This window comes from Aspergillus wentii (genome assembly GCF_001890725.1).
Source record: "Aspergillus wentii DTO 134E9 unplaced genomic scaffold ASPWEscaffold_2, whole genome shotgun sequence".
Lineage (NCBI taxonomy): Eukaryota > Fungi > Ascomycota > Eurotiomycetes > Eurotiales > Aspergillaceae > Aspergillus > Aspergillus wentii.
In genome coordinates this window covers 1,069,213-1,094,760 of record NW_024467833.1, presented here as the reverse complement: position 1 = coordinate 1,094,760, position 25,548 = coordinate 1,069,213, and the positions used below count along the sequence as shown (strand labels likewise).

General features: G+C 48.4%; 11 protein-coding genes across 11 annotated transcripts; 5 read left to right on the top strand and 6 right to left on the bottom strand.

The window, feature by feature from the left end:
- Positions 1-157: 157 nt before the first annotated feature.
- Positions 158-1,799, bottom strand: ASPWEDRAFT_168376 (putative translation elongation factor eEF-1 subunit gamma; the record flags this gene model as incomplete). Its single annotated transcript, XM_040830292.1, has 4 exons — positions 158-444; positions 508-1,215; positions 1,459-1,660; positions 1,770-1,799. 4 exons carry the CDS (start codon positions 1,797-1,799, stop codon positions 158-160), a joined length of 1,227 nt encoding a protein of 408 aa, XP_040692149.1.
- Positions 1,800-1,981: 182 nt separating this feature from the next.
- On the top strand, positions 1,982-3,351 carry ASPWEDRAFT_36107 (mitochondrial 37S ribosomal protein uS9m). Its single transcript, XM_040834375.1, has 2 exons — positions 1,982-2,996; positions 3,047-3,351. The coding sequence occupies exons 1-2, from the start codon at positions 2,075-2,077 to the stop codon at positions 3,136-3,138; spliced, it is 1,014 nt and encodes a 337-aa protein (XP_040692148.1). The 5' UTR covers positions 1,982-2,074; the 3' UTR covers positions 3,139-3,351.
- Positions 3,352-5,363: 2,012 nt separating this feature from the next.
- On the top strand, positions 5,364-7,450 carry ASPWEDRAFT_36103 (uncharacterized protein). The gene is made up of 3 exons (XM_040834374.1): positions 5,364-6,584; positions 6,763-7,029; positions 7,097-7,450. The coding sequence occupies exons 1-3, from the start codon at positions 5,741-5,743 to the stop codon at positions 7,192-7,194; spliced, it is 1,209 nt and encodes a 402-aa protein (XP_040692147.1). The 5' UTR covers positions 5,364-5,740; the 3' UTR covers positions 7,195-7,450.
- A 1,520-nt stretch (positions 7,451-8,970) lies between these two features.
- Positions 8,971-10,033, bottom strand: cnaB (calcineurin regulatory subunit B). Its single transcript, XM_040834373.1, has 4 exons — positions 9,800-10,033; positions 9,679-9,731; positions 9,539-9,612; positions 8,971-9,459 (listed from the first exon to the last, which is right to left on the bottom strand). The coding sequence occupies exons 1-4, from the start codon at positions 9,900-9,902 to the stop codon at positions 9,114-9,116; spliced, it is 576 nt and encodes a 191-aa protein (XP_040692146.1). The 5' UTR covers positions 9,903-10,033; the 3' UTR covers positions 8,971-9,113.
- Positions 10,034-10,354: 321 nt separating this feature from the next.
- Positions 10,355-12,342, top strand: ASPWEDRAFT_48692 (enhancer of polycomb-like protein 1; the record flags this gene model as incomplete). Its single annotated transcript, XM_040837145.1, has 4 exons — positions 10,355-10,513; positions 10,656-11,138; positions 11,199-11,495; positions 11,554-12,342. 4 exons carry the CDS (start codon positions 10,355-10,357, stop codon positions 12,340-12,342), a joined length of 1,728 nt encoding a protein of 575 aa, XP_040692145.1.
- Positions 12,343-12,851: 509 nt separating this feature from the next.
- Positions 12,852-14,515, bottom strand: ASPWEDRAFT_103987 (ribosomal lysine N-methyltransferase; the record flags this gene model as incomplete). The annotated part of the gene is made up of 4 exons (XM_040827610.1): positions 12,852-13,319; positions 13,372-13,599; positions 13,659-14,251; positions 14,365-14,515. 4 exons carry the CDS (start codon positions 14,513-14,515, stop codon positions 12,852-12,854), a joined length of 1,440 nt encoding a protein of 479 aa, XP_040692144.1.
- Positions 14,516-14,833: 318 nt separating this feature from the next.
- kae1 (O-sialoglycoprotein endopeptidase) lies at positions 14,834-16,499 on the top strand. Its single transcript, XM_040834372.1, has 2 exons — positions 14,834-15,318; positions 15,387-16,499. Exons 1-2 carry the CDS (start codon positions 14,967-14,969, stop codon positions 16,088-16,090), a joined length of 1,056 nt encoding a protein of 351 aa, XP_040692143.1. The 5' UTR covers positions 14,834-14,966; the 3' UTR covers positions 16,091-16,499.
- On the bottom strand, positions 16,412-18,775 carry ASPWEDRAFT_36095 (putative Snf1 kinase complex beta-subunit Gal83). Its single transcript, XM_040834371.1, has 4 exons — positions 17,676-18,775; positions 17,014-17,608; positions 16,560-16,958; positions 16,412-16,498 (listed from the first exon to the last, which is right to left on the bottom strand). Exons 1-3 carry the CDS (start codon positions 18,437-18,439, stop codon positions 16,911-16,913), a joined length of 1,407 nt encoding a protein of 468 aa, XP_040692142.1. The 5' UTR covers positions 18,440-18,775; the 3' UTR covers positions 16,412-16,498; positions 16,560-16,910.
- Positions 18,776-19,422: 647 nt separating this feature from the next.
- ASPWEDRAFT_168367 (uncharacterized protein) lies at positions 19,423-19,732 on the bottom strand (the record flags this gene model as incomplete). The annotated part of the gene is made up of 2 exons (XM_040830291.1): positions 19,423-19,500; positions 19,547-19,732. 2 exons carry the CDS (start codon positions 19,730-19,732, stop codon positions 19,423-19,425), a joined length of 264 nt encoding a protein of 87 aa, XP_040692141.1.
- A 1,224-nt stretch (positions 19,733-20,956) lies between these two features.
- On the top strand, positions 20,957-21,561 carry ASPWEDRAFT_24393 (uncharacterized protein; the record flags this gene model as incomplete). The annotated part of the gene is made up of 2 exons (XM_040832610.1): positions 20,957-21,130; positions 21,217-21,561. 2 exons carry the CDS (start codon positions 20,957-20,959, stop codon positions 21,559-21,561), a joined length of 519 nt encoding a protein of 172 aa, XP_040692140.1.
- A 19-nt stretch (positions 21,562-21,580) lies between these two features.
- ASPWEDRAFT_36091 (uncharacterized protein) lies at positions 21,581-23,796 on the bottom strand. The gene is made up of 2 exons (XM_040834370.1): positions 21,698-23,796; positions 21,581-21,639 (listed from the first exon to the last, which is right to left on the bottom strand). The coding sequence occupies exon 1, from the start codon at positions 23,516-23,518 to the stop codon at positions 21,719-21,721; it is 1,800 nt and encodes a 599-aa protein (XP_040692139.1). The 5' UTR covers positions 23,519-23,796; the 3' UTR covers positions 21,581-21,639; positions 21,698-21,718.
- Between the last annotated feature and the right edge of the window lie 1,752 nt (positions 23,797-25,548).

Below are 25,548 nucleotides of genomic sequence, written 5' to 3'. Positions count from 1 at the left end.
TAACAGGCGGGGGTATGTAGCAAGGTTCCTAGACTACATGTCCCGGCATGGCAAGGCTGTCCGACAACGTCCTCAGGTGGGTATAATGGAGTTGTTCATCTAGAGACTAAGACCAGACGAGAAGACAGGTGATTTTTTTAGCATCTAATGCACCTGCTTATTTGAACTCGTGGCCGTCAACCCAGGGGCGGTTCTCGCCCTTGAGGGTGAGACCAGAGTCGAAGGCCCAGACGTCCTCAACGAACTTGCGGTCAGCCTCGTTGGAGGGGTCGAGCTTGGTGAACTCGTAGCTCTCCCAGTCGGGGGCGACGCTGAAGGCGGGGGCAGCCTCAGTGCCACGGGCAAGGAAGGCACCGTCAACGAAGCAGGCGTTGTTAGCACCGAAGACGGACTGAGCACCGAAGAGGTACTTGCGGGAACCCTCAAGACGAGCGTGGAGACCACCTGTGGAAAATCATCAGTAAAGATTCAGAAGGTATGACTAGTAGAGCCAAGGGTTTCACATACCGATCAGGTTGTTGGCCATGAAAGTGAGGGTGAGCTCATCGTTGTACTTGAAGGTAACACGCCACAAGGTGTACTCGTCGGCGGGGAAGTTCTGCCAGAACCAGGGCATAGAAACTTCACGAGTCTTCTCGTTAGAGTAGAAACGCTTCCACTCCTCGAGGTTGAAGTTGGACTTGCCAAGGGCCTCAAGAGGGTGCTTGGGCTTGGGCTTCTCGGGCTCAGCGGCAGGGGCAGGGGCAGCAGCAGCCTCCTTCTTGGGCTTCTCCTCCTTCTTGGGGGGGGTGTACTTGATGCACTCCTCAGCGAAGACAGGGTTGGGGACAACAGCCTTGAAGGCGGGCTGGTTGACGATGGTGTTGTACCATCTGGTGACAGAGGGGTTCTCGGAGCGGAAGGTCTTGTCCAAGACGGTGGCGAAGGCACGGGTGAGGAGAGAGGCAGTGAAGAAATCAGCCAGGGTGATACGCTCACCAACCAGGTAGGTGTTGGCAGTGAGGTGGGACTCAAGAACAGCGGTGTTCTTGAGGGCGGCCTTGGAGGCCTCGTCGACGTTCTTCTTGTTGTAGCCGTCGAGACCCATCAGAGGGCGGTACCAAGCACCGAAGCGGGGGAGGAGCTCCGAGTTGGCGAAAGACAACCAGCGGAGGATGGAAGCATAGTCCTGCTTGGTCTTACCCAAGAGGGTGGTCTTCTCGTTCTGGGAGGTCACTTTGGATCAGTCAGTATGAAGACGTCCAAAATCAAACATGTGTAGGCATGAAAAAGCAAGGTGTTCCCAGAGAAAAATAAAAAAAATTTTTTGCTCAAAAGCGGGGTAGCCAAAAAGTTTCAGAGTTGTGTTATCAACAGTGTAGTTCTGCCAGGGATAACTAGTAATAAAAATTGCTCATCATATCAAAATGGCATGGCAAGGAAATCAGGGGCGTATTCATTTAACAAAATCGAACGTACCGTAGACGGCAATGGCGATAGCCTCAGAGAGGGCGAAGCCATTGGCACCCTCGAAGGCGGGAACCTTGCCGAGGGGGCTGAGCTTGGTGTACTCAGCAGACTGGTTGAAAGCAGCAGCCGAGTTGGCCTCGGTGTTGACCAGCTCCAACTCCAAGTCGTTGCTCTTAGCAGCGACGAGGGCAGAGATGGTGCGACCGTTTTCCTATAGAACAAGCTGATTAGTATGTGTTTTTGAGGATAGCAAATAAATAGTCTTTCAAAAGAAAGATATCCAGTGCATTAGAGATGGATGAGACTGGGGATAAACATACAGGAAGACCGTAGAGCTTTCCGAACGACATTTTTGAGGATATGTGAGGAGTGGGATGGAGGGGAGAAAAGAAAAAAAGGAGAGGCCATCGAGGGGTTAAAAGAGAAATTTCGTGCAATCAGACGGCGCCGGCGTCGGAGGAACGCTTTGCCGCGCACGTGACCTGGAGGCTCGAAAAACCTCAGGATCTCAGCGCACCGCAGCGGTTCCACAGACCTACGGTGTGGTGCTCCCCCTTCCGTATCATCTGCGTCCTTTTTTATCTCAATCACCCCGTCAGGTTCCTGTCAGTCAATTGATTCCGCTATGGCCTGGCAGAGGCCTAATTGCATTGTTCGTGCGGTGCAGCAGTCTGTCCGTCAGGCGACTCCCGTGCGGCCTTTTCTCCAGTCCTCCGCAGCTCCTCTTTCTTCGATTCCTACACACTTTCTTCCACGACAACGGATACAGACTCGAGGCTATGCAACTGAGATAGAAGGGAAGGTGGAAGGCAATGAGAATGCCGAAGTGACCGCTGCGGTGGAAGCTGCTGCTGCTGCTACTCCGGCTCGGGCAGCCCCCGAGATTGACTTTGACAACTTCCAAACCAACCCTGCCCGAGTTATCCCCGCATCACCATCCTACTTCTCTGGCAGCCCCAAATTCATTGATCACTTGCTGAACCTGGAGAGAATTCTGGCCAAATATGCCTCTCTACCGATAGTGGCCCCGGCCGATGCACCCCGAATGGCGTGGTTCAAGCTCACCCAGTTCCGTGACTTTGTTGGCGAGCCGGTCCCGACCAAGAAATACAGAAACCTTGTGAAGCTCCTGCAGCGACTCAACCGAATCGAACCGGCACTTCTCCCCGGGGAAGTGCGTAAAACGCTGGGCAGTTTCCTTCGTCCCGGTAACCCGTATGGAAATCAGCCAGAACCCCCGACGGTGGATGAACAGGGTCGGGCCCGGGGACGAGGAAAGCGAAAGACATCTTCGTCGGTGGTCCACCTGGTTGAAGGAGAGGGCGAGGTGATGGTGAATGGAAAGACACTGTCGGAGTTTTTCCCGCGTCTGCATGACCGGGAGAGTGCAACATGGGCATTGCGGTGTACATCGCGGTTGGACAAGTATAATGCCTGGGTGAGTGTCCAGGGCGGAGGAGTGACAGGCCAGGCGGAAGCTACGACATTGGCCATGGCCCGCGCATTGCTGGTGCATGAGCCGGCACTGAAGCCAATTCTGCGTCAAGGTAAGTTGAAAGGCGATGATGAAGCTATACGGAAGCTAATTATTCTACAGCCGGTGTCATTACGGTGGATGCCCGTCGGGTGGAGAGAAAGAAGCCAGGACACATCAAGGCGCGCAAGATGCCCACCTGGGTCAAGCGATAAAGAGGATTGGGAGTATGGTATTGTTTATTTCCCACTTGTATTATTCCACCTGTCATTGCGATTTTCGACGAAGTATATCCTGTATTCCACAAGTCATCACGTGTTGAACCGTGTATTAGCGATCTCAATATATTGTACGGATAGCCTACCATCCATCGATAAATACCTAAAATATAATTGAACAGCCACCTGATGTAATAACACAAATCGGGAACCCCTCTTCGGATTTGACAAAACAGAGGGGACTATTGGATGAGGTTTGCTGACGGTTACACAAAGCTCAGGAAAGCTGAGTGGGAAAATGAATGTCATCCGACTGATCGACCAGGATTTCGTGCATATATAGCTAAGTGTGTATTTGTATTGGGGGCATGACAAACCAGATAGATAGGATTCCGCCATGTCTTGTATAGTGAGGTTCAGTTATAGAGAGACGTGATTCCGAGAGGTCGTCATCATGGGTGGATTTGGAATAGACCCATGTATACGTCGGAGGAATAGTCAGCTGTCTAATAGTCATCTGCCTCGTGATGATATATATAACATGGTAGAGAGTCGAGGATAATATTGCCAGATGAAGGGACCCGGACGATCCCGAGATCAACCTACATGCGACATTTCCAGGATCGTGGCAACGTGGTATTATTATTATTATTATTATTATTATTATTATTATTATTATTATTATTATCATATTATTATAATATTATTATAATTATGTACGTAATTATTGAATTATTATGTAGGTACTTCTGGTATGTATCGTTACAAATACTCGATCGATCTGACGCTGGGACCCATGCTAAAGAAACAGTCTAACTGATAGTCAACAGCCTAAACCGCCTCATCGGTGATCCCACGCCTTACCATGGGAATGGATGATGATGGATTAGCATCAGGATGGAGAATGCAGATCGTCAAAATTCGAGTTCCAATCGTTGGACAGCCTCATTATTTCCGGGTCCAGCAGGGTGGGTAGTTTAATTGCGTGAAGATCTGTATTGTTTTATTTTCTATAAAATAATATTTATATTTGATTTTTATATTTCATGTTTTATAATATTACCACAATACTATTACTACTGTACTATTTACTATTAGGTATATACAGTATGTTTGATAGTGATGTATCCATATAATATTCGATAGATAATCGACTTCTTCTATATTTCTTTTTTCTCTGTTTGCTTCTTCCCGGCCGAGTCTCCTATTCTCTTCTCTTTTCTTCTCTTCTTCTTCTTCTATCTTCATATTATATCTATATTACTATATTACTATCTATTATACTATCTTCATATCCTATCTTATATACTGTCTTATTCTAATAATCTATACATTAACTTTCGGGAACACCACAGACCACTCCTTCGGGTTCCCGGCTTCCTGTTAGTCTCTATAGTATGTCTCCATCTCCATCTGTCAATCAGTCCTAGTCTCCCTCTCTCTTCTTCTTCTTCTTCTTCTTCTTCTTCTTCTTCTTCTTCTTCTTCTTCTTCTTCTTCTTCTTCTCATCCCCGAACAAAGCCTGTCTGTCTCCAAATCACCATTCGCGATAGTATCAAACAGTCAGGCAGGAAAAAAAAAAATAACACTAGCCCCCCCACCAATTCGTTTATTGATTCAGGTGTCTCCATCGTGAGCACCAGCTGTGTGGTCCCAAAAAAAGCAAAATATCAACACAAGATGAGATGAATTGAGGGGCACAATGCAAATGCGCTTTTTTTCCCCTGCTCTTCTTTTTTTTCTTCTTGTTCCTTTTTCTGATTGGCCTCTTTGTAATTGTTTTTCTCTTTTCTTTTTCATTCTCTTTTTTTCGTGCCCTCTTTTCTTTTTCGCCAACCCTGCGGTTGTAAACGCGAAAAGGGTGCAAATATGATACTTCAATCTCCTTTCCCCATTGTTCCTGGCCTGATGATCGAACCAAATTCGATCTGATCTGCCCAAAATATTATTCGATTTACCTATTATATTTGCCATCCCTTTTGGGTCATTCGGATTCTGTTTCCTCTTCAATATAAAGTATTCCCTCATTCCCAACTGTCTGGTTCTCTCTATCTTCTATCCCACCTCCCCTCTTCCCCACACACACTGTCTGCCCCCCTTCGAGTGAGATTATCTTCCTTAAACAGTCGTCGGGTTGCAATTCAGGCCAAAATTACTTGTCTCAATTTCTAGATTTTTTTTTTTTTTATTTTATACTGCTTCTTTTTTTAATTTATTTTTTACATCTCCTTTCTCGCCTCTTTTTAATAGGCGTTGTTGCATCTTTTCTCTCTCCCGGCGCATCTGATTTCCTAAAAGGTTCGCAGTTGTTAAGCATCGGATTTCCCCCTGCGCATTCATCTTCCCCTTCTCCTGTCTTTCAATGCTGACCATTCAGATTGCGCGCAGAGGGTATCCTCTTCGTCATTCGTATCTTCGATCCACCAGCGTGCGCCACTGATTGGTTCGGATCAATATCCCATTCAGACCACAAAGACAACCTGTCCTCTGAACCGACAAGCTGGAATCCTACGCAAGCCCTCCGCTTTCTCCTCCCGCGAATTGGTCCGTTGACTTCGATCCGGAGTGTCGGGAGTCCTCGTGGGACCGGCTGAGTGGAATGGATGGCGACAACCGGCGCATGAAGCAACATGACCTTTCCAGCTTCGCGACGAGGTTGGGCATGAGTCGCGCTCCCAGAGCACCCAGAGCAGGGCTACAACAGTCGACACGTGGTGGTGATTCTACCGGTCTGTCGCAAGAAGCAGCAGGGAGGCCCCGAATCCACAACTACATGGACTATGGATACACAGACACCACTCCCTTCCAGGGTGCTTCGCTGCAGGGGGACGAGATGCAACCATATCCCCCAGACTTCGCGCGGCCGCAACAACCGTTGCGCGAACAGCAACGGCAACCGCAGCAGCCATTCGCCCCGTACGAGTCGGAGATGGTATATAGTCTCAACCAGCAAGGACCAGCACAAGGCCCGTACGAGGTGGTTTCACAGTATCCGTCACGGCAGTCTGCAGCCATTGACGCCCTGTCGAACCAATTTGCTGTTCCACAGTATTTTCCAGCCGGCGGTCCAACTGGGTCCGGGGTTTCCGACGTCGTCTCGCCGTACTTGACTCCGCAACTGTCTTCTGCTGCTTATAACCAACCCGGTCCCATTGGCCGCTCAAGCGCAGCGCAGCCCTTTCCCGCAAACATGGCCGATTTTACCCCGGTGGGGGCGACAGGACGCTTGGAGCAGCAACAGCCGCCAGCACCGTCACAGCAGCAGCAGCAAGTTGAACAAGTGGCAGCAACTTCAGAGTCGACAAATGTGAGCGAGACATATGGGCAGCTTCAACGAGCCTTGCGAGGGATATTCGATGATACTCGCGCCGCGCGATTGGTAGAGGCTAGTCGATCACTCTTGGAAATCTCCGAGTGGCTTGTGACTAATGCGCGGGAACTCGGTATGTTTTTTTGCCTTAGCGTTTGTTCACAAAAGTCCCCCCCCCTAAAGCACATACATACATGATGTATGACGGCGCCGTATGCACCATCGGTTACTAGTTCTGTCACTAGTTTCTTCATTTCCTGGAATTTCTGACTTCTGACTTGAGGCTAATAATCATGTTTGATGGTGGCTAGGTATCCTTCGTGACGATCAGCTGAATTATTCCGATCGACTGCAACTCTGGAATGACTTCAACATTTGTTGGTTGGCTTTGTGCCAACGACAAAAGGACCTGACTCAGGATATGCTGCAGACCGGACACAGGCCTCCCAATACTTCTCTTCTCAGTAGCGATTTGATGGAGAACATGGGCAAGGACTTGATTCAACTCTGCGATAAGATCGAACAGCACGGCCTGGTGGATTACCAGATGGGGATTTGGGAAGAGGAAATCCTATGTGGTAAGTTCCGACAGAGTGAAACAAATAAACCACCAAAGCACAAAACCAGGAAATTAACTTCGCTTAGTCCTAGGACAATGCCTCGATCTGATCGAGAGCCGGCCGGACGGGGGCGCCCACGCCCTGAGCAGCGGTGCAACCGCCACTGCAACATCGCGATCCTGATTTCCCAACCCAATAAACTGGGGTCGCTGGGGCCCAAACGGAAGCCGGTACTTTTGGCAGCAATCCACCCTCGGCACTGTCCCCGACCTAGCGCAGGGCCGAATTTAGCTGCTGGAAAGGCTACTATTGACTGCTAACGCGATTAGCATCTCGTCTTGTTCGCCTTGCTCTTCATTATTCACAATATCCCTTCTCATCGCCCCACCTCATGAGACAAAGAACCCCAGACGGTATTTCCCGGGATTTGAGGAGATACGAAAGAAAAAAAGAAAAAGGAAAAAAGCAAAAAAAGCAAAAAAGGGTCGTAATCTCCCCGAGTCCCTGCCATTTTGTTTTATCCCTAACCAGCGTCTGAGACGCTTCCTGGATCATGTAGATAGATACCCTTGTTTCGCATCTAGGTGCAAGGAGGATTTGGAGCATGGCGCATTTTTGGTTACATATTTTGCACGATATAGATGTCCCTGGTTTTGTCTTCTGTTTTGATGGTGTTGACTGAACTGATGGAATATTGCGAACGAATGCGGGGGAGCCACTCTCGACTGACTGTCTCGACGAAAAAAAAATCATCACCGCAACTATCACCAACAACAACCTCTCCTAGTGCCCAACACTAGAGATTCCAACTTCGTCATGGCTCGTCGGTCAAATTTCCCAACTTCCAGGTTCCGAGCCACGGGCGACGCCGAAGAGGCGGTGCCACCGATCGACGGGGTTCGTCGTCTGTGCTCGATGCCCATGCTATGGTAGCGGTACTAACTATCACCTCCCAAGAGAAGGGACCCGACGATGATTGGAACATCTAGTCTGCAATGCGAGGCTATGGTGCGTGCGTGGGATTTTCTCTGATTTGTGTTTTCTCTTCTTTTCTTGTCTTGTCTTTCTTTTGTTTTTGCTTTATTTCTTTTGTTCTTTTCTTAGCGATGGATGATGTGCATTTTTCCCTTTCTTCTCCTTTGTTGATTTCATGGAGTACGATCCTCCGTATACTCTGTCCTGTATGGACGAAGTATGTATGATATATTACCCTAGCTAGACTTTGATCCTGAGGCTACAATCCCCTCGGGTCAAATAAATGATACCCTGATTATACCATGAAAATTATAAGTTCCTACTATTGAATTGTTGATGGACATTTGGAATTGGAGATGTATTTGCCCCTGCCTTGTTGGATTCAGCCATTTAGTCTATCTTATGAGATGTCGGTTTATATCATTTAATGAGAAGTATAAATATTCCTCCTGAATATATTAGTTATAGTACTTTATTGGTGATTTGTGCCATTTCCTACCCGCTGGGTGGTCAGTAAATGTGGTTTGTTGGTTGAGTACTGCTATCTAATACAGAGTATACCAACCCATGTATACCTCGGTATAGATCGATAGATAGGTACCATTCTTTTTGGTGAATCCCATAAATAACATTGTCTGAGAGACCGATTACCTTTGGAATTTATCGTATTTTGAAAAGTATATTTCTGGATCTGGAATATATATATCATCTTATGCCAGGGCCAAATAGTAAATATGAGTACCTGGTAATTATAGCCCTCTATATTAATGAATAGTTTACTGCAACCATTTCATACTATGCATTCCTAACAACCCTATTCCAGAAAACCCATGTTTAAGTAGTATATCAATCATACCAAGAAGTAGTGTCTGCGTATCATTTGGGGTCCATTGAACCCATTTCATCATTTAAACTACAGGGGTGTCATCACTGATCATATAGTCATGTCAAGGTGCAGAAAGAAAGTAAGAAGGCAAGCGAGCAAAGAAAGAAAAAACAACGACAGTGAAAACAGCAGAATAAGGAATAAGGAACGAGGTGTCGTGCTAAACACCTCATGGCGACAGGGAAATCCGACTTGGTGGAATGGTGCGGAGTATGATCCTTTCGCTGATCGTTCGACTCGCTCAGAACATACTCAGTGTCATGCTGAGACTGACGTCCGTGTTCTCCACCATCTCCGTAAACTCCTCGAAGCTGATCTTGCCATCTTGATCCTTATCCGCCTCCATGATAGTCTTATCCACGATCTGCTGCAGCTGGATGTCCTTGAGGTTGTTTCCGACCATCATCTTCAGCACGATAAACAGCTCTCCGTTGGAAATGTACCCGTCTCGGTCAATGTCGTACACCTTGAACGCGAACCGCAACTTCTCCTCCTTGTTTCCCTTGGAGCTGAATGCTGACAATCCAGACACGAATTCCTGGAAGTCGACGTCGCCGCCACCGTCTTCGTCGAAGATTGCGATCATTCTGTTAAAAGTTATCACCATGTGAGTACGTTGTCCAGGGGAAGGGTCGCTTCTAATGGCGTCTGCGTCAAGAAACGTACCTCGTTGCCAACGGGTTGGAGGAAACCTGAGGAAGGGAAAGGAATTCTTCGCGGTCGATCGTTCCGGAACTGTCCTGCAAAGGGGTTGAGTAATTGTGGCTTGTGTCACACAGCTTTCTGCATCAAACGTGGTTGCGGACCTTGTCTAATTTCATAAACCGCTTGCGGAGTCGGTCCACCTCATCTCTGTCGACTATTACCCCGAACTTGGTCAACCTGGATATCCGATAAAAGAATTGGAGATGGACTGTTGGAACGCACAGTTGGAAGCCGAGACAATGTTGTCGAAAAGCTGCGATGTACCAACGGAGCCTCTTCGTCTCCGCGCATCATGGAGAGCGGCACTGTTGGGTTCACCTTCCATAGCTGGCAGCGATCACGGTGGCGATGGGGTCTTGTACGTGGTGAGGCGAAAGGAGAAAAGGAGGCAAAAGATAATCAATGGTACGTCCAGATAAACTATGATGGCAACATGTGATGGGGACGCGGTCGGGGAAGGTTATCATCTCTCATAACATGCCAAGGGTCCGGCAATTTGATATCGGCCAGCCCCGCACTAACCCGAAACAGACAGGCAAGCGAACCCCTGAGGCCGTGCGCTGGGCCAAAACAGGCCACGGCTGGGTGACATTGCAACGTCAACCCAACCGCCAGCGCTGTTGCTACGAGATTTCTGCCGTCGATATCTCCCAACCACCATCAGTTTTCATCACGAAAATACATCTACGCGTTTTCGCATGACCAGACCTTTCCGCTGATACTATTTTCGGGACCCCTCGCCCATGGTCATTGCCCTATTCGCGCCCGAAAGTTCGCATGACTAGGTACGGGGGAATGGGGAGGACGCGCCCTAAAAAGCTCACCTCCAAGGCCTCTATCCCTATAGTCCGGGAAGAGGATATTGATATAATCGATGATGAGGTCCAGAATACCCTACAACAGATCGAGACTGGCGTTGAAAAGGCGGAGGAATCGGTGAGTCGTTGTCCCCCCATCTAATTTTAGCCTATCCCTGCACGGCATCACGTGATCGCATCGCGACCTCACCCCATCGCGAAAATTTCGCAGCCGGGCATCAAGGCCCCAAACCAGCGCCTGCTAACGCTGAATTTGATAGGAATTCCATCTTCAAGCTGCAATAAATGCAACTGCACGGGGAAAAGTAAACGAGGCGCATATCCCTACCCCAGAGACCATTCTCAGTAATCTTCGATATGACGAGCTCTACCCCCCTCTCTTCTCGCAGCCGGCGACGTATATTCGCTTCTCCTCGACTGTCGAGGATTGCTGCGCCTGTCCGTATAACATGACCGAAGAGGATGATGTCTTCCTCAAGATCATGAACCAGAAACGGGATGCCTCCGCCCAATGTACCGAGGACCAGTTCGAGGAAGTGATGAATTTCTTCGAAGAGACGACTCAAACTAAGCAACCATTCGCGGCTGTAGATAGTCCGCCAGTGTTGTCTTTTTCGGAGATGCAGGAGGCGATGGACAGTGCCGTAGAGGACAGTGTAAAGCGATTCGCCAAGGATATCTATGAGCACTGGAAGACGAGAAGGACGGAGACGGAGAACCAGTCACTATTGTCGGGCCTCAAGGTAAGTCGCGTAACCAACCAACGTCGCATGGTAATGTTTCGCGCTGACCTCAGTGCGCAGTTCGAAACTGGTCAAGATACCGATGATACCGATCCATATGTTTGCTTCCGTAGGCGCGAGGTCCGCCAGATTCGCAAGACCCGCGGCAGAGATGCTCAAAGTGCCGACAAATTGAGAAGGCTCAGAAAGGAACTGGAAGATGCTCGGCAGTTGATCGCATTGGTGCGGCAGCGCGAGCTAGCAAGGAAGGAGATGCTTGCGATTGAACGGCATGTGTTCCTGCAGCGGTCCGAAGTCAAGGAGATGAAGAGGAAACTCAACATCAAGGATGACGACGAGGACCTCATCAACCAGAAGGTAAGCAGACCAATCTGTGATCGCTATACTCAAAACAAGACACTGACCCAACTCGTAGCCAAAGAAGAAGCCGACAGAGGCGCCCGCGGTACAACGACCGGCAGCACCTCAGCTTCGGATGCCGCAAAAGCCTGGTACCCAGACAGCAGAAGACCTGCAGTTGCTGGAAGATGTCCAGGCGGAGAAGGAAAACGAAATCTTGCGCGATATCAAGCAAAATATCGCCAAGCACATCAAGTGGAACGAGGGTTACGTGGACTTGACAAGAGCACCACTGTCACCGTCTCCCGAAAGAACATTCGATGCTGCTTTCCGCCCGGCAATCACCGCGCAGTTGCCCACTCCACCATCATCGGAATCGTCCGAAAACATGATGGATACGGCTTTAGATACCACCAGTGCCCTATCTTTCCGAGATAAACTAGCTCCTAGTACAATGGAGATGCACGAGGATACCAGCAAGATACCCTCATTCCGGAGACGTATTGGGCGTGGTGGTCGGATGATGATTGATCGCCGCAATCTTGCCTCGCGCTGTAGAGTGGAAATGGACCCGTTCAAAGCTGACCGATTCAAATATGACCGGGAAGATTCGGATGACGAGTCGGACTATGAACGAGACCAATATGATATCCAGATCATGCAGCATCGGGCCATCATGGCGGCCAAGGCCCGCGACCAAGCTGCAGCAGCCCAGGCACATGCGCAAGCGCAAGCCCAGGCTCAGGCGCAGCGACGGTTGCAGGCCGACCAAGCCGCCGCCAATAATGGACCACCAAACATGGGGCAGACAATGGGATCGAATCCTGGGCCTGGAGCCGTTGCCACCCCTACAGCGGAGACTTGAGCTGAGCTTTTTCTCTTCGTTTTTTCTTTTCCCTTTCCCTTCCCACTCATCTTGCATTTGGCGGGCGTTCTGTTTGTTCTCCCACCTTTACCCGATCTATCCAAAACTTGTAGTTTTATTCCCCCCCACACCTTGATGCGCGAGCTGTGATATCTTTTTCTCATCTCTTCTTTTTAATCATTGGAGCTTTTCTTTTCATTTTCACGCTCAGCCCTCTTAACACCCCCTTGCTCTTTTTCAAAAGCCGTGAAGGATTCAAAAAAGTCAAGTTAATGTCGCAGATGGGCATTCTTTTTTTTCATGACATGACCTGGATTATGCGAAAGTTAGTGTACATAGTGACCCCCTTTTTCTTTTTTCTCTTTTTTGAAACCGATCAGTCGATAGACTCATGTATGGATAGTGAAGCTATGAGGTCAGCAACGAAGAAAACCAAAAATTAATATCAAGTATAACAAAACGAAAATCACTTTTCTTGCTCTAATTCGTGATAGCGCCTGTATGGAGAATCATGTTCTCTGAGTCTTTGCTTTCCTCGACTCATCATCGCCGTCTGCGTTTCGTTTCATGGCAGAACCTCCACTGAGCATGGCGGATAGATGCTGCAGGATCTCTTTCTCACCGACTCGGACCTGGATGGCCATCTTCTGTCGCCGGGATGATCCCTCCAAAGGACTGGAGGCATCGGACTGGTTCAATCGTGCCAGCAGTTCTTCATCTTGCGCGAGAGTGGTTCCGTATTGCGCCGCCTTGAGCTGGATCGTTTTTTGGAGAATGGCTGCTTCTGCCTGATCAAAGGTAGGCTTCGGGGGCTTGTCCTTTGACTTTAGGTGCTCCAATTGCTGTGGTGACAGGGTCAGCGTTTTGAGTAGCACAAGAAGCTCATCTTGAAGAATATCCGTCAGCGAATCCTCAGGCGAGGGCCTGGGAATGGCGTATCCGTCATCAAGGAGCTCGAGGTCTTCAAGAAATTGGAGCTAGATGGGGCGTTAGCATGAAAACCAAGCAGTTGGAGCAGACGTGAAATACCGGAGGCTGAGACTCGATATCAGCATTTCCAAGGCCCGCAGCCTGGCAAATTTGCTCCAGAGAGACTTCGATGACATCAAAAGGGGCGTAGTTGTCGGTGACATAGCCGTATCGTCTCAGGAGATCAGCTCTGGGGATTTCTCCATAGTCGTTAAAAATTTCATGCCCTGCTGCAATGGGCTTGATTGCCTTCATGACCAAAGCATCCTCCTCTTGGAAAAGACGGGCCTAGTAATGTCAGTCAGCAAAGTTTGTCGGTTATAAAGAGTAACGAAGAGCATTCTTACATTATTCCGATCCGCATCTGCGTTCAGGAGATCTGCGAGAGGAACCATGCCTTTAGACAGCTGTTCCTCCTCATCGGTCATGTAGCCACTTTCATCTTCACCCTCCTCGTCGTCATTCTCGGCTTTTTCGATGTCGAACGCATAGGCCATTATGAGGGAACCCATGCCATGAGCAAGGTTCAAGATAGTCTGAGCACCGGCATCTCCGTCGTATGAGGGGAGGTTATCAATGGGAGGGAAGAGGGAAGGATTCGCACGGACGACGGGGGCGATCATCTCGAGAATGGATTCCTCGGCACCCTCCTTCCCGATCTTATCGACGATTGAGCTACCCTGGAGCTCCTGAAGCTCAGATGGACACCAGAACATCAAGGTGTCAAAGTTCCTGGGGAGAACTTTAAAGTACGGGGACCAGGTGGACTGGTCTCCTGAAAGGTACTCATAGATCATCACCAGAATCAGGGACATCCACGGGCCGAGCTCCTCCAACTGTTGGGACAGCACATCGTTCAGCTTCGAATTCTGAGGTGTCAGAATGAGCCCGCGGGGAATTGAAAAGAGTTCTTCGCCCTCTGGAATATCGGATTGGGCCACTGGAAGGGTGGGAGGAAACCTATCAGAGGGGTACTTCCACAACGAAAAACATGAATTTTTTCTGAACCGCAAAGGCAACCGAAATTAATTCGTGGCAGGAATAGAGACATACCGACACCTCTGCCTGCAGCCTGAGATCTCAGGTCCGCGAGACGGATCTTGGGGTTGATTCTGACGCCTGGTCTGCCAGCCAGCCAGGTGATAAACTCATCCGATTGACGCTGGAAGCTGTCAGGGTCAGGGAAGTGGGTTGTAGAAGACATGGTTGGGTGTGGACGAGCAAGAATGCAAGTCAGATCACAATAATGATAAGACCTAGGTCCGACGAGCCAGCCACCGCAGAAGAGACGAGCAAAAACGAAGGTGGGAGGAAAGGTTAAAAAGCAGAGGAGTAGTAAATACTACTTGTGGTGGGCGAGGAGAAGTGGGCTTGGCTACTCATGCTACTAACTACTTCTTAGTATACCGTCGGATAAACCCTGCGGCGGAACTGCCGTTCCAGGCCAATTCCATCCGTCCATTATTAACTAACTGTTCCCCTCGCCGGCTCGCACCAATCGATAACGCCGTAGATAAAAAAAAAATAATATTGCCCCTCGGCCACTATATTGGCAGCCATATCACCGTCTCATAACACGGCCAAATACTATCTATCATACCGATTTCCACAGTATATTCTTTAGAAAATCAAATCCCCCCTGGATACTATTTACAATGATTGCTATCGGCCTTGAAGGCTCCGCCAACAAGATTGGCGTGGGCATCATGTCGCATCCCGATGATGGCAGCACCCCGCAGGTCCTGGCTAATATTCGACACACCTATGTCGCCCCTCCTGGTGAGGGGTTCCTCCCCAAGGATACAGCACGACATCACCGATACTGGGTGGTCAAGTTAGTCAAGAAAGCTCTCAAGCAGGCTCGCCTGTCAGTCGATGATGTGGATTGCATCTGTTATACCAAAGGCCCCGGAATGGGGGCACCGCTCCAGAGTGTTGCCGTTGCGGCTAGAATGATGAGCCTGTTATGGGGGAAGGAATTAGTCGGGGTAAATCATTGTGTTGGACGTATGTCTCCCTTGGTTTCCTTGTGTTACCATTGAGGTTGTAGTTTCGTGCTAACATTCAAATTCAAGACATTGAAATGGGAAGATTAATCACTGGCTCTACCAACCCTGTCGTCCTCTATGTCTCTGGAGGAAACACACAAGTAATCGCATACAGTGCACAACGGTATCGGATCTTCGGCGAAACCCTTGATATGGCAGTGGGCAACTGCCTGGACCGATTTGCCCGTACATTACACATCTCCAATGATCCCGCGCCGGGGTACAACATCGAACAATTAGCTAAAAAAGGCAAGCAACTGGTCGATCTGCCATACACTGTCAAAGGCATGGATTGCTCCTTTTCGGGGATTCTAGCTGCAATCGATGGACTGGCTGCCACATACGGTCTGAGCGGGGAGGAAAAGGAAGAACAGATTGATAACGACTCACCTGCTACTCGCGCAGACCTGTGCTTCTCCCTTCAGGAGACCATATTCTCCATGCTTGTTGAGACTACAGAGCGTGCGATGGCCCATGTAGGGTCCAAGGAAGTTCTGATTGTCGGAGGTGTTGGTTGCAACGAACGTTTACAAGAGATGATGGGGATTATGGCTCGCGACCGCGGTGGCAGCGTACATGCGACAGATGAACGGTTCTGTATTGACAATGGTATTATGATCGCGCAGGCTGGCTTGCTCGCATACAAGACCGGATTTCGAACCCCGCTCAAGGAATCGACCTGTACCCAGCGGTTCCGGACGGACGATGTGCTTGTCAAATGGAGGGATTAATTTCGCCCCGTTCGAACAATTAATATACGAATGTCTCTGATGCCCATCCAATCAAGTTTTACGAATAATAGAGGAATTTACGCATGTTCCCCCTCCCCTGCCAATTGGCAATTCTGAATCACGATACTTGAAACTGGCGCTCTTCATCTCTATCCACGGGATAGAAAGATAGGTAATTAGTACGGACAAGAGGAGATAGAAAGCATATTTCATTATTTGTAAATCATAGATAGATGTCCAAGTTTTCAGTACCGAAAAATGAACTTGGTTATGAACGGGTGCGTTCACTCATGGACGATCAGGAAGTGATAACGCACGTTCAGAAAACCCAAATGGCCAAATGAAAAGGAATGAAAGAAGAGAAGACGAGGGGAGAAAAGAGCCTGCTCCATGATAGTATTTTGATTCCTACACCCAAAATGAGCATTTGGCGCCACAAGAGTAAGGTGGCTTTCTTTCAAGGACGAACCAAAATAATTTTCGGATTCTCGAGTCGTCATCATAAGCGTAAATAGTATGTGCTCAAGTCTGGCAACACCCTGGCATATGTGTATTCATTTGCCAAACATGGATTCCATGATAATCAAGTCGTCCCCAGATGATCCGTTCGCAATGGCCATGGAGGTCTTAGAAGTAAATTGGATTCGGAAAACATCGGGAGGCACGGAAGCAATGTTGACGTGGATTGCGGCGTGCTACCCAATGGCTCTTCTTTTCCCGTACTAGGCCATGCAGCGAGCTAGCAAGCATGGCAGCCATTTAACATGTGAGGGGTAGTAAGTGCTGTGTAATATTTGTCTTCTCTTTTTAATGCATATAATTATTCCGTGATATCGCCTGTCGGCTTATACAATATTGTTGTAACGTACTGGGTTGCAATGTTAGTAAAGCACTCGCAAAGGGAAATGCCAAGTGAAACATACCTTCCGCTTGTACCTAGTCGTTACACTCGTAGCAAGAACACCGTTCTTTATGCTGCTCGTTGCTAAATGATTTAGAACCGTGTGGTTGGGGTAATTAAGAACGCTGCTGTCATCTTTCATTGGTGTAGTGCCGTTCAATATGGATTTGCCCAAAAACAGAGGAAGACTTGGTGGCGTAGGTGTGTCGCCAATGACATTAGCAGCTTGCTGGTAAGCCGGGCTTTCTTCTTCCTTGTCTAGATCGGCAAGGAACTGGGGGATTATATTGCGGAAATCACCAAGGGGAATCTCTTCTGGCTCTTCCTTTTCTGGCTGATTTTCGTCGTTGGAGGCCCCGGTCTGATCGTTACCACTAACTGGCTCAGGAATAACTTGCGGAGGGTGGGCTCCATCAGAAGTAGCGCTTTTGTTGTCCCCCTCTCTGTGCGCACGATTAACATCCTCCGAGCTGATTTCCACGTAGTTAACCAGGTGGTTCGTAAAATCCACCGCAGTAGGCAGGTTGTCCGAAGCACGCATCTCTCCATCGACAATAAATTTCATATGGTGTGTTCCAGCACGAAGATTCAACGTAGTAGACATAACGCCATTTTCACTGCTCGACGAGACATTAGTATGGGCGGCAGCCAGAAAGACCTGAGACATAGCGGGGCATTGCATACTTCCTGTGCAGGCGAAACTTCTTCTCCCAGTTCACGAATGTTCCAGTCACATAAACCTTTTCTCCCGCAGCAGTCCACTCAATGTTGGTCGGAATCGCTCTGCCTACACCGCTGACAGTATACGGTTGAAGTTCGTCCAGAAGTTCCTCCTCATCAATCGCAGTACTGTCGAACGTGGAAGCCACCTGATCTACCTGGTCGTCCAAAGTCCTATCATGCGGGAGGGGCCCTATATGCGAATCCTCGGGTCCGATGACCGGAGAACCTGGGGTCACTGTTGCGTCGCCAATTGGCAGTGGCATCCGAGGTGGACGTTGTAGATGGGTAGATGCATTGTAGTAAGAGCCATGAGGAGGTCCAGATGGTGCCACAGACGGATAGGGCTCGCGCCTGGCAGCAGTCCGAGCAGCTGGGACCTGGACGGGATTGGATGGGTCGGGAGAGGATGGAGGAATGTCTCTGGAACGGGGTTCTGTCTTCTTAGCATCGAGCCGGTCGGGGCGGTCTAAGCTCCGCGTCGGCGAATCTGCAGCGCTGCGAGATTGTAGGCGTTGCTGAACGGGTGCTATGCTTTGTGACGCCGAATGCCCCGTTGCGGTCTCCCTAGAGGCAGACGGATCGGCCGCAGTAGCCTTAGCCGTGCCCGACAGCGCATTGACGGATGGTCGTCGATTCACTTTTCGCTCGTTCGTAGAGGCCGCATGGGTCGGGTAGCCCGAATCTGGCGGGGCGTCTCCGGGGGTTTTGGAAGGATTATTGCCCATCTGAGGCGGGGAGGGAGAAGAAACCGGGCGGAAATAGCGGGGGAGAAGAGTAGAGAGGGAAGAGAAGGCAGGTCACGATGCCAGCATCAGAGCGCCAGCCTTGACAGGTAGGTAAGTTGGAATTTTTTTTTTTTTTTTAGGAGATAACAAGATAAAAAAGCGGGCAAGATGGAGATAGGCAGGAAAGAGGAGCCCAACAATCAAAGGTTGCCAACGCAAGAGGTATGTATGCTTGCCATGAAAGCTGATGATGTCGTCGAAACCGGGGTCCCGGCCAGGAATGTCCGTTTAGGGTTTAGGGCTGGGTGCACGGGTCGGAGGTCGGTCCGAGGTGCCTAGGCTTTCTGTTTTGGATACGGAGTCCGGAGTAGCTATCTCCAGCTAATGATCTTTTCTATATTCTATTATCAGCGAGCGCTTCCATCATGGCTTCTTCGGGAAGAGAGGTAGGCTCTGTAGAATTTGCCGTTCTTCATCTAAAAAATTATATTCTGATATAGCTCTAAGATACTAATAACAACATGAATTCCAGCATGAGGTTCCTCTCTCACTTCAAGCGCCGCCTCTTCACCTCTTTCAAATCCCCATCATTACCTTGTAAACCTTCCTGGCGACGGTATATGATTGAAGGCAAGCGTCGTGACTGGTAGTCGTAGATACTGTACGATTTCTGGGTATCTTTATTCCACACCATACGAATCCATTCATCGTTATCTCCGAGAGGCAGGAGTGATACATTCGTTTTCTCTCCTTGTATGAGATGAAGGAGATGAAAAAGCACCGATGGCCCCTTGACAACTGTTCCCTCAGAGGCAATCCTCGTTGGTTTAATTTGCTGTTTCATCAGCGCGGATTTTGAATGATGCTCGAGCTCTAAGCTCAAGTGATCCGCCCGAGTTTCCACTATTATGCTGTTCAAGCCAGATTCCTGCCCCCAGTCTGATGACGAAGGAAGAGTTGTAGTTGTTCTCAGTCCGTCACAGTTAAGCCACCCATACTGCACATGTCCCCCGTCTTTGCGTGACGAGCTTCTCCAAATGCACGGTATAATTCGTTCCAAGCTAGTTGCGACTCAGCATATCACACATAAAGATTGGATAGTCTTACCAGGAACATGAGACAGATGGCACCCCAGGCGATGCCCGCGAACTCAGAATGTGCCTGCACAAAGATCGAAGTGACTTCGAAGAATGGCTCCCATGCAGACGCAAAGCGTTCTATTTTCTGATATAGTTTTGACAGTTTTCGTTTATCTCGCACATCTTTACATTTGGTATGCAGGTCCTGAAGCATTTTCTTTGAGTTTTAGAACTCTTTGAAAATCATTTTCTCATTAAAACTGAGAGAGTCTCAGAAATTGTTGATGGCATTCTTAAACACATAAGTAACCTCGTCGTCTCTGTTAGTCGAATTAGTAGTCTCACATGGAATTCAATAAGCCAGTACTTACAACTGGGACGACATTTTTGCATTGCATGATACCTTATAAGACAGATGTCTGCAAAACCTAAGAGTCAAATTTCTCTTTAGTTTGTGAGATTTGAAGGGAGGGGGCGGTGGAATAAGCCTACTGGCACTCACAGAATACCAAGACAGAGACACAGAAAACCTGACCTAGGTAGACTTGCTGTGATGATGATTTGTCTAATATTAACAAGACTTGATTAGAGCAAGTTAGCGTGGCTGTACATAGAATCTTTCACTAATACAGGGATACAAAAGCTTTGAGGCTGTGAAAAGTATGTTAAGCTGCATATGTATCCCCTAAGGGGAGAGAAGGATCTATCCATCCATTATATTTATATATCTCTCTTTGATAGTTGTATAGTTAATGAAAGACATTAGTGCTGTAATAATCTTAGGTGAAGAACATCCAATACTTCCAGCAGCTGATCTATAAGAACAGGATCCTTACCTACTGTCACAATCATCTCACCAAGGAGTGTTCTAGTGATATACCCCCTGTGTTGAAGGTAGAAGACTAGTACATTCTAGGACATCACTATATATGTGGTAGTTTGTCACAGTCAGCAGGTGAAGTTGGTGTTATTAGTATCTTTCATTAGTCCCTCTGTACTAATTAATCCCTGTTCCCATACCAATGAAGACTAGGTAGGACATGAAGCTAAGTGATGTATGATAGAATGTGATAGCTAGGAAGACAATCATTTATATACAGCAACCAGTAATAGTAAAAAGGCCTCACTACCTTAAAGCCACCTGGGGAGAGGGGAAATAAAGTGAAAGGAAAACAACAGGAGATTGGTCGAAGTGGAAGCAGCGATGGAAGGCATCATAGAGCAAGGGGACGCTAATCCAGGATAGGAACGCTATACCGCTTCTAGTAATTCGCGTCCAAGACCTGAGTACGGAGGACGGAGTAACTCTACGACGTATCTCCAGCTTCACCATCCAGTCATCTTGCCTGTCTTTGTTTATCTCCATTTATCCAGTAATCAGCCATCGGTTGCTGGATTGTCTCAGTTCCATAGGAAATACCAGCGGGGAGTGTGGCCGATGGCTTGGCTTCCAGCAGCAGCAGCTCTGCTGTACATCATCCTTTCTCCTTTCATCTACGTGATATCCTGGGGTTTTGACCTGCTTCATCTACTGATTACGCCATTTGTGAAGCTGGGACTTGTTATATTTCACACAACTCTTTTCCCCTTCAAAATACTTGCTAAATTTGAGGTACGATTCCAATTCACGTTGCCAATGGACACCTCTCTACCTCCCAACCAATGACGTATGGTGATTGCAAGCTCATCTTTCGACAGGCTCTCTTTATATTCCTGGCAGTCGCTCTACTGATCGGCGCAACGCTGGGGCTCGTGCTATATGTCATTTGCACTTCCCTCGTGGATTTTTTGCTATATTCCTTGGGATTCAGTAGTGGTCCACACCAAATAGACCACCAGCCAAGAGCCAAGGGTCAACTGCATTATTCAGCCAAAGAACTGAAGAAAGAACCTTCACTCGGCGATGATAACTCGTTCAATGACTATTTTGAAGGCTGGAACGGTGGCAAGGAGATGAAACCACTCCGTGATGGTGAACCTTTGTTCTCCTCTACTATTCTGGAGGAGGACGAATACAGCCAAAGTCAGGAATCTGGCGCGTGATTATTCAGTGCAACAAGGAGAGTTACATCCGTTTATCCAAGGATAATTCAAGTCTGGAAATATCAAGCTAGGGTACAGGTGAGAGTTATCTTGAAGGAAGCATTAAAATTATATTTTAATATCATAACAAACATAGGTATAATAATGGTATCTCAGACTAAAACCACCCAATTTCCGCACCCATATGCGCCGTTACTGTTTCAATATCTTTATCCCCACGCCCACTTAAGCAAAGAACCACATCCTTCCCTTTCCCTAATTTCTTAGCTGCTCGAATCACACCAGCGACAGCATGTGCAGTCTCCAAGGCTGGTGTGATCCCTTCTAATTGGCTCAACAGCATAAAACCATATAATGCCTCCTTATCCGTGGCTGTTGTGAATGTGGCCTGCCCATTCTCGTGCCAGCTTGCCAGTTCAGGGCCTACTGCCGGATAATCAAGACCGGCGGCGATAGAATGGGTATCTTGAATCTGGCCTTCCGAGTCCTGCAGGACATATGTGCAAGATCCATTAAGGACACCAATTGACCCCTTGCTCAAAACTGCCGAATGGCGTTCAGTATCCAGACCCTCTCCTGCGGCCTCAACTCCAATCATCTTGACTGGATCGTTGTTGCTAATGAACGGATGGAACATGCCTGTCGCATCTGATCCGACGCATGCCACCACTGCATCGGGTAATCGGCCGTTTTGTGCGCGAAATTCATCCTTGGTCTCATTTCCAATAACGGACTGGAAAGTTCGGACGATGGCTGGAAGCGGATGAGGTCCGATTGCAGCACCAGTGGCATAGTATGTGTTTTCCAAATCGCCGACCAAGGATTGCATTGCTTGGTTGGTAGCGTCACGGAGGGTCCCTGATCCCGAATCCACGGTAATCACAGTAGCACCGAGGATTTTCATTTGCGAGACATTAAAGTCCTGTCGGCGAGCATCTTTTGCTCCCATGAAAACCGTGCACTTCATACCAAATTTAGCGCAGACCGTGGCAGTGGCCACACCATGCTGGCCATCGCCTGTCTCAGCAACGATTTGTGTCTTTCCTAATCGACGGGCTAGCAGAACCTGACCAAGTGCATTGTTGATGCTGTGGCTGCCAGTGTAGTTGAGGTCTTCGCGCTTCAGCCAGATATTGGCTCCACCGACGTATTTGCTCAGTTGCGTTGCGACATGAAGACAGGAGGGACGGTTCATATATGGGTAGAATGACCTGTATTCTTCCCAGAAAGAGGGGTCATTTGTTGCGTTATTGAAACCCTCTTCCAATTTCATCAGACACTCTATCAGTACTTCGGGGATGTATTGGCCTCCGAAACAATTGGATCGACTGGAGCCCTCTAAGATATCGGTGTCGTCATCGGACATGCTATCAGAGTCATCGTCGGACATGCTTCCATTTGCTGATATTAAGGATTGGAAATAGCTTTGGGGAACATTTCTGTCGGTGATGTAGGTGCAGTATTCCTTGACTTTCTGGGACCCCTGACCAGCAGGAGCATCGCCTAAGACAGAGATAATTTTGCTACCAATCACCACACCCTCTGCAAGCCGGGACACGGATACAAATTGTTCACGAGTGTTGATTCCAAACCCTACTGCAGCAGGGACTTGGTATCTGTCGGTGTATCTGTGAACACGATCGAGGAAGCCAGGGAGTCCCGCACTCAAGGTTCCACTTGCACCAGTGACGCCCATCTTGGAGACAACGTATATGAAAGAATCGGCGATTGAACACAGAAACTTCATGCGGCTGTCTGTGGTACAAGGGGCGATTAATGGAATGTATGAAAGTCTGCAATGGTTAGGACTTAGTACCAAGTTGGAGGAGGACAAAGACTTACCCAGCCTTTTTACAAAGGCTTCGAAACCGTAACGACTCTTCAGGCGGCAGGTCGACCATGATGAAGCCATTAACTCCACTAGCCTTGCAGTGTTGCAACATTCTTTCTTCGCCATAGTGCATGACGGGGTTATAGTATCCCATGAACACCACAGGAATATATAACCCCCTTTGTCGTGATTCACGAACCATTCTCAACATGGAAGGGATCGTGACATTATTCTCTAATGCTTGACGGTTTGATTTTTGAATTGTGCTGCCATCCGCAGATGGGTCTGTGAAAGGGATGCCGAGCTCGATTATGTCTGTTATGGATGTCAGTGAGGTTACACACTTCTTCATTCATTGATGGACTCACCAGAACCGCCAGCTTGCATGGCTAGCATAACATCTGGAGTCTCCTCCATCGTGGGGTATCCGGCTGTTACAAAAGTCACCAAGGCCGGGCGACCTTCGCTCTTACAGCGAATGAATGTTTCGCGAATATGATTCATTATGATAGATGAACTTGGGGTATTATTGTGGAAGAGGGAAAGAAACTAATTGCTCTGGATGAAGATGGATCAAAAGCAGGGGAATGGGTCAACTAAATATTGATCGGAGGCGAACTAAGTACAGCTCGGGGGCGACTACATGCCCAAGATACCTCCACCCCTTCTCAGGATAACGCTTTCAGGGATCCCACAGTCCCAATCGAGAATGATATTCGATCGAGCCCGATGATTTGTGTTGAGGATCGTTTCGAATAAAGTTTAATATTCCATCAGTGTTTACGACAGCAATATTACTGCACATTCGTGGCAGTTGGAAGTACCCATGACATAAGTACGTATGTATGCATGTACTACAACCTTCAATATCCTTGCAAGAGGCGGCAAAAGCAGCGACAGCAGATCAGGGATCATCCTGGTATTGACAATACAATTCCGGGGCTGATGATTTTTTTTTTTTTTTCCCACGCCAGCACCGAGACTAAGGAGAATAATGGTGTGAAGCTATTTGCTAGTGACCTCGGAGGGAGCCTAGATGTGACGTATACATCCGCTGGGCCGTCACTATGTGTGGCACGAGTTGTAGTAGTACTAAGGTATGGATTTACGGAAGATGCACTCTATCGCCGCCACATCGCGATAACTCTAGATCGGGATATCGTACATCAATGAATCATCAACAATCCCCCTTGCACGGTCAACCTTATCCACTGGTTGACATTTCTTGTTCAAACAGCTGCCACGGTTGCATCTGAGAGGCAGAAAGAATCCTGTGCAACGATACGTATAGTCGTGAGGTTGTTCATGTATAACAAAAACGACCGCTTTAAGAAAGAACGTTGACTGGAATGAAGATATAACCCCTTATGACTTCAAAAAGTCTGCAACTCGCTTCGAGTCATCCACTGAATACAGCAAAGGACCGGTCAGCCCGTCGTACACGGACATCAATTCATCCTGGCGTCCCCTCCCAGTGGTTTTACCACCCATACCATGGCCCAAAGAGGTATACGGGACTGCCGATTTCCCGGATTCTGACTCGATCTCAAGATGGAGTCATGGGTATCGAGGATCTCGGCTTCTGATTGAGGGATCGCAAAAGCCTCATTTGGAGGTTGCTTTTGCTGGTCCCGAGTTCCGGATTTCACACCTGCCCTTGGAGGGGATCCATTCCGTTGGGTCTATTGGGGGTTGTATTTCATACTCGATAGCTCACATTTTGGCAGGGCATCCAATCAGCGGGCCAGGATGCTGTTTTATTATTATTATTTGTGTTTGGGTTGCTTTTTTTTTCTGTTTCATTGCTTTTTTCTTGTCGTCAGTTCCCGGGAAATCGTGCCTTTGGTACTTTGGTCGCCCGATAGTCTACTCCATGGATGGAGCATAGGCCGCCCCAGGCCTCCCCCACGGACCAAATGTCAGGATTTTCTAGATCAGACCAGATATCCACGGGCTTGGAGATTGTTGGAGCCGCTGGATGAACCGCTGGCAGCTCGGTGGGACTCGGCGATTCTTCACGACAAAAGTACGCGGTTCTCCATTTCCATGGCCCCATAATCAGGCACACATGGTGGATCGACTGGGATTGACTGACTGACTAAATTAATAATAGGAATCGAATAGAACACAGATGGAAACTCCCTTCCTACCCCTGG

Excerpts from the sequence above, each read along its gene's own strand:
- ASPWEDRAFT_36103 (XM_040834374.1), top strand. The coding sequence starts at position 5,741 with ATGGATGGCGACAACCGGCGCATGAAGCAACATGACCTTTCCAGCTTC. Across the intron at positions 6,585-6,762 it reads GACTAATGCGCGGGAACTCG|GTATCCTTCGTGACGATCAG; the intron begins GTATGTTTTTTT and ends GATGGTGGCTAG. Across the intron at positions 7,030-7,096 it reads GGAAGAGGAAATCCTATGTG|TCCTAGGACAATGCCTCGAT; the intron begins GTAAGTTCCGAC and ends AACTTCGCTTAG.
- cnaB (XM_040834373.1), bottom strand. The coding sequence starts at position 9,902 with ATGGAAGGTGAACCCAACAGTGCCGCTCTCCATGATGCGCGGAGACGA. Across the intron at positions 9,732-9,799 it reads CATTGTCTCGGCTTCCAACT|TCGACAGAGATGAGGTGGAC; the intron begins GTGCGTTCCAAC and ends TCGGGGTAATAG. Across the intron at positions 9,460-9,538 it reads TCCAACCCGTTGGCAACGAG|AATGATCGCAATCTTCGACG; the intron begins GTACGTTTCTTG and ends AACTTTTAACAG.
- ASPWEDRAFT_36107 (XM_040834375.1), top strand. The coding sequence starts at position 2,075 with ATGGCCTGGCAGAGGCCTAATTGCATTGTTCGTGCGGTGCAGCAGTCT. Across the intron at positions 2,997-3,046 it reads GAAGCCAATTCTGCGTCAAG|CCGGTGTCATTACGGTGGAT; the intron begins GTAAGTTGAAAG and ends ATTATTCTACAG.
- ASPWEDRAFT_36091 (XM_040834370.1), bottom strand. The coding sequence starts at position 23,518 with ATGGCGAAGAAAGAATGTTGCAACACTGCAAGGCTAGTGGAGTTAATG.
- ASPWEDRAFT_36095 (XM_040834371.1), bottom strand. The coding sequence starts at position 18,439 with ATGGGCAATAATCCTTCCAAAACCCCCGGAGACGCCCCGCCAGATTCG. Across the intron at positions 17,609-17,675 it reads AAGTTTCGCCTGCACAGGAA|TGAAAATGGCGTTATGTCTA; the intron begins GTATGCAATGCC and ends CTCGTCGAGCAG. Across the intron at positions 16,959-17,013 it reads CGACTAGGTACAAGCGGAAG|TACGTTACAACAATATTGTA; the intron begins GTATGTTTCACT and ends ATTGCAACCCAG.
- kae1 (XM_040834372.1), top strand. The coding sequence starts at position 14,967 with ATGATTGCTATCGGCCTTGAAGGCTCCGCCAACAAGATTGGCGTGGGC. Across the intron at positions 15,319-15,386 it reads GGTAAATCATTGTGTTGGAC|ACATTGAAATGGGAAGATTA; the intron begins GTATGTCTCCCT and ends TTCAAATTCAAG.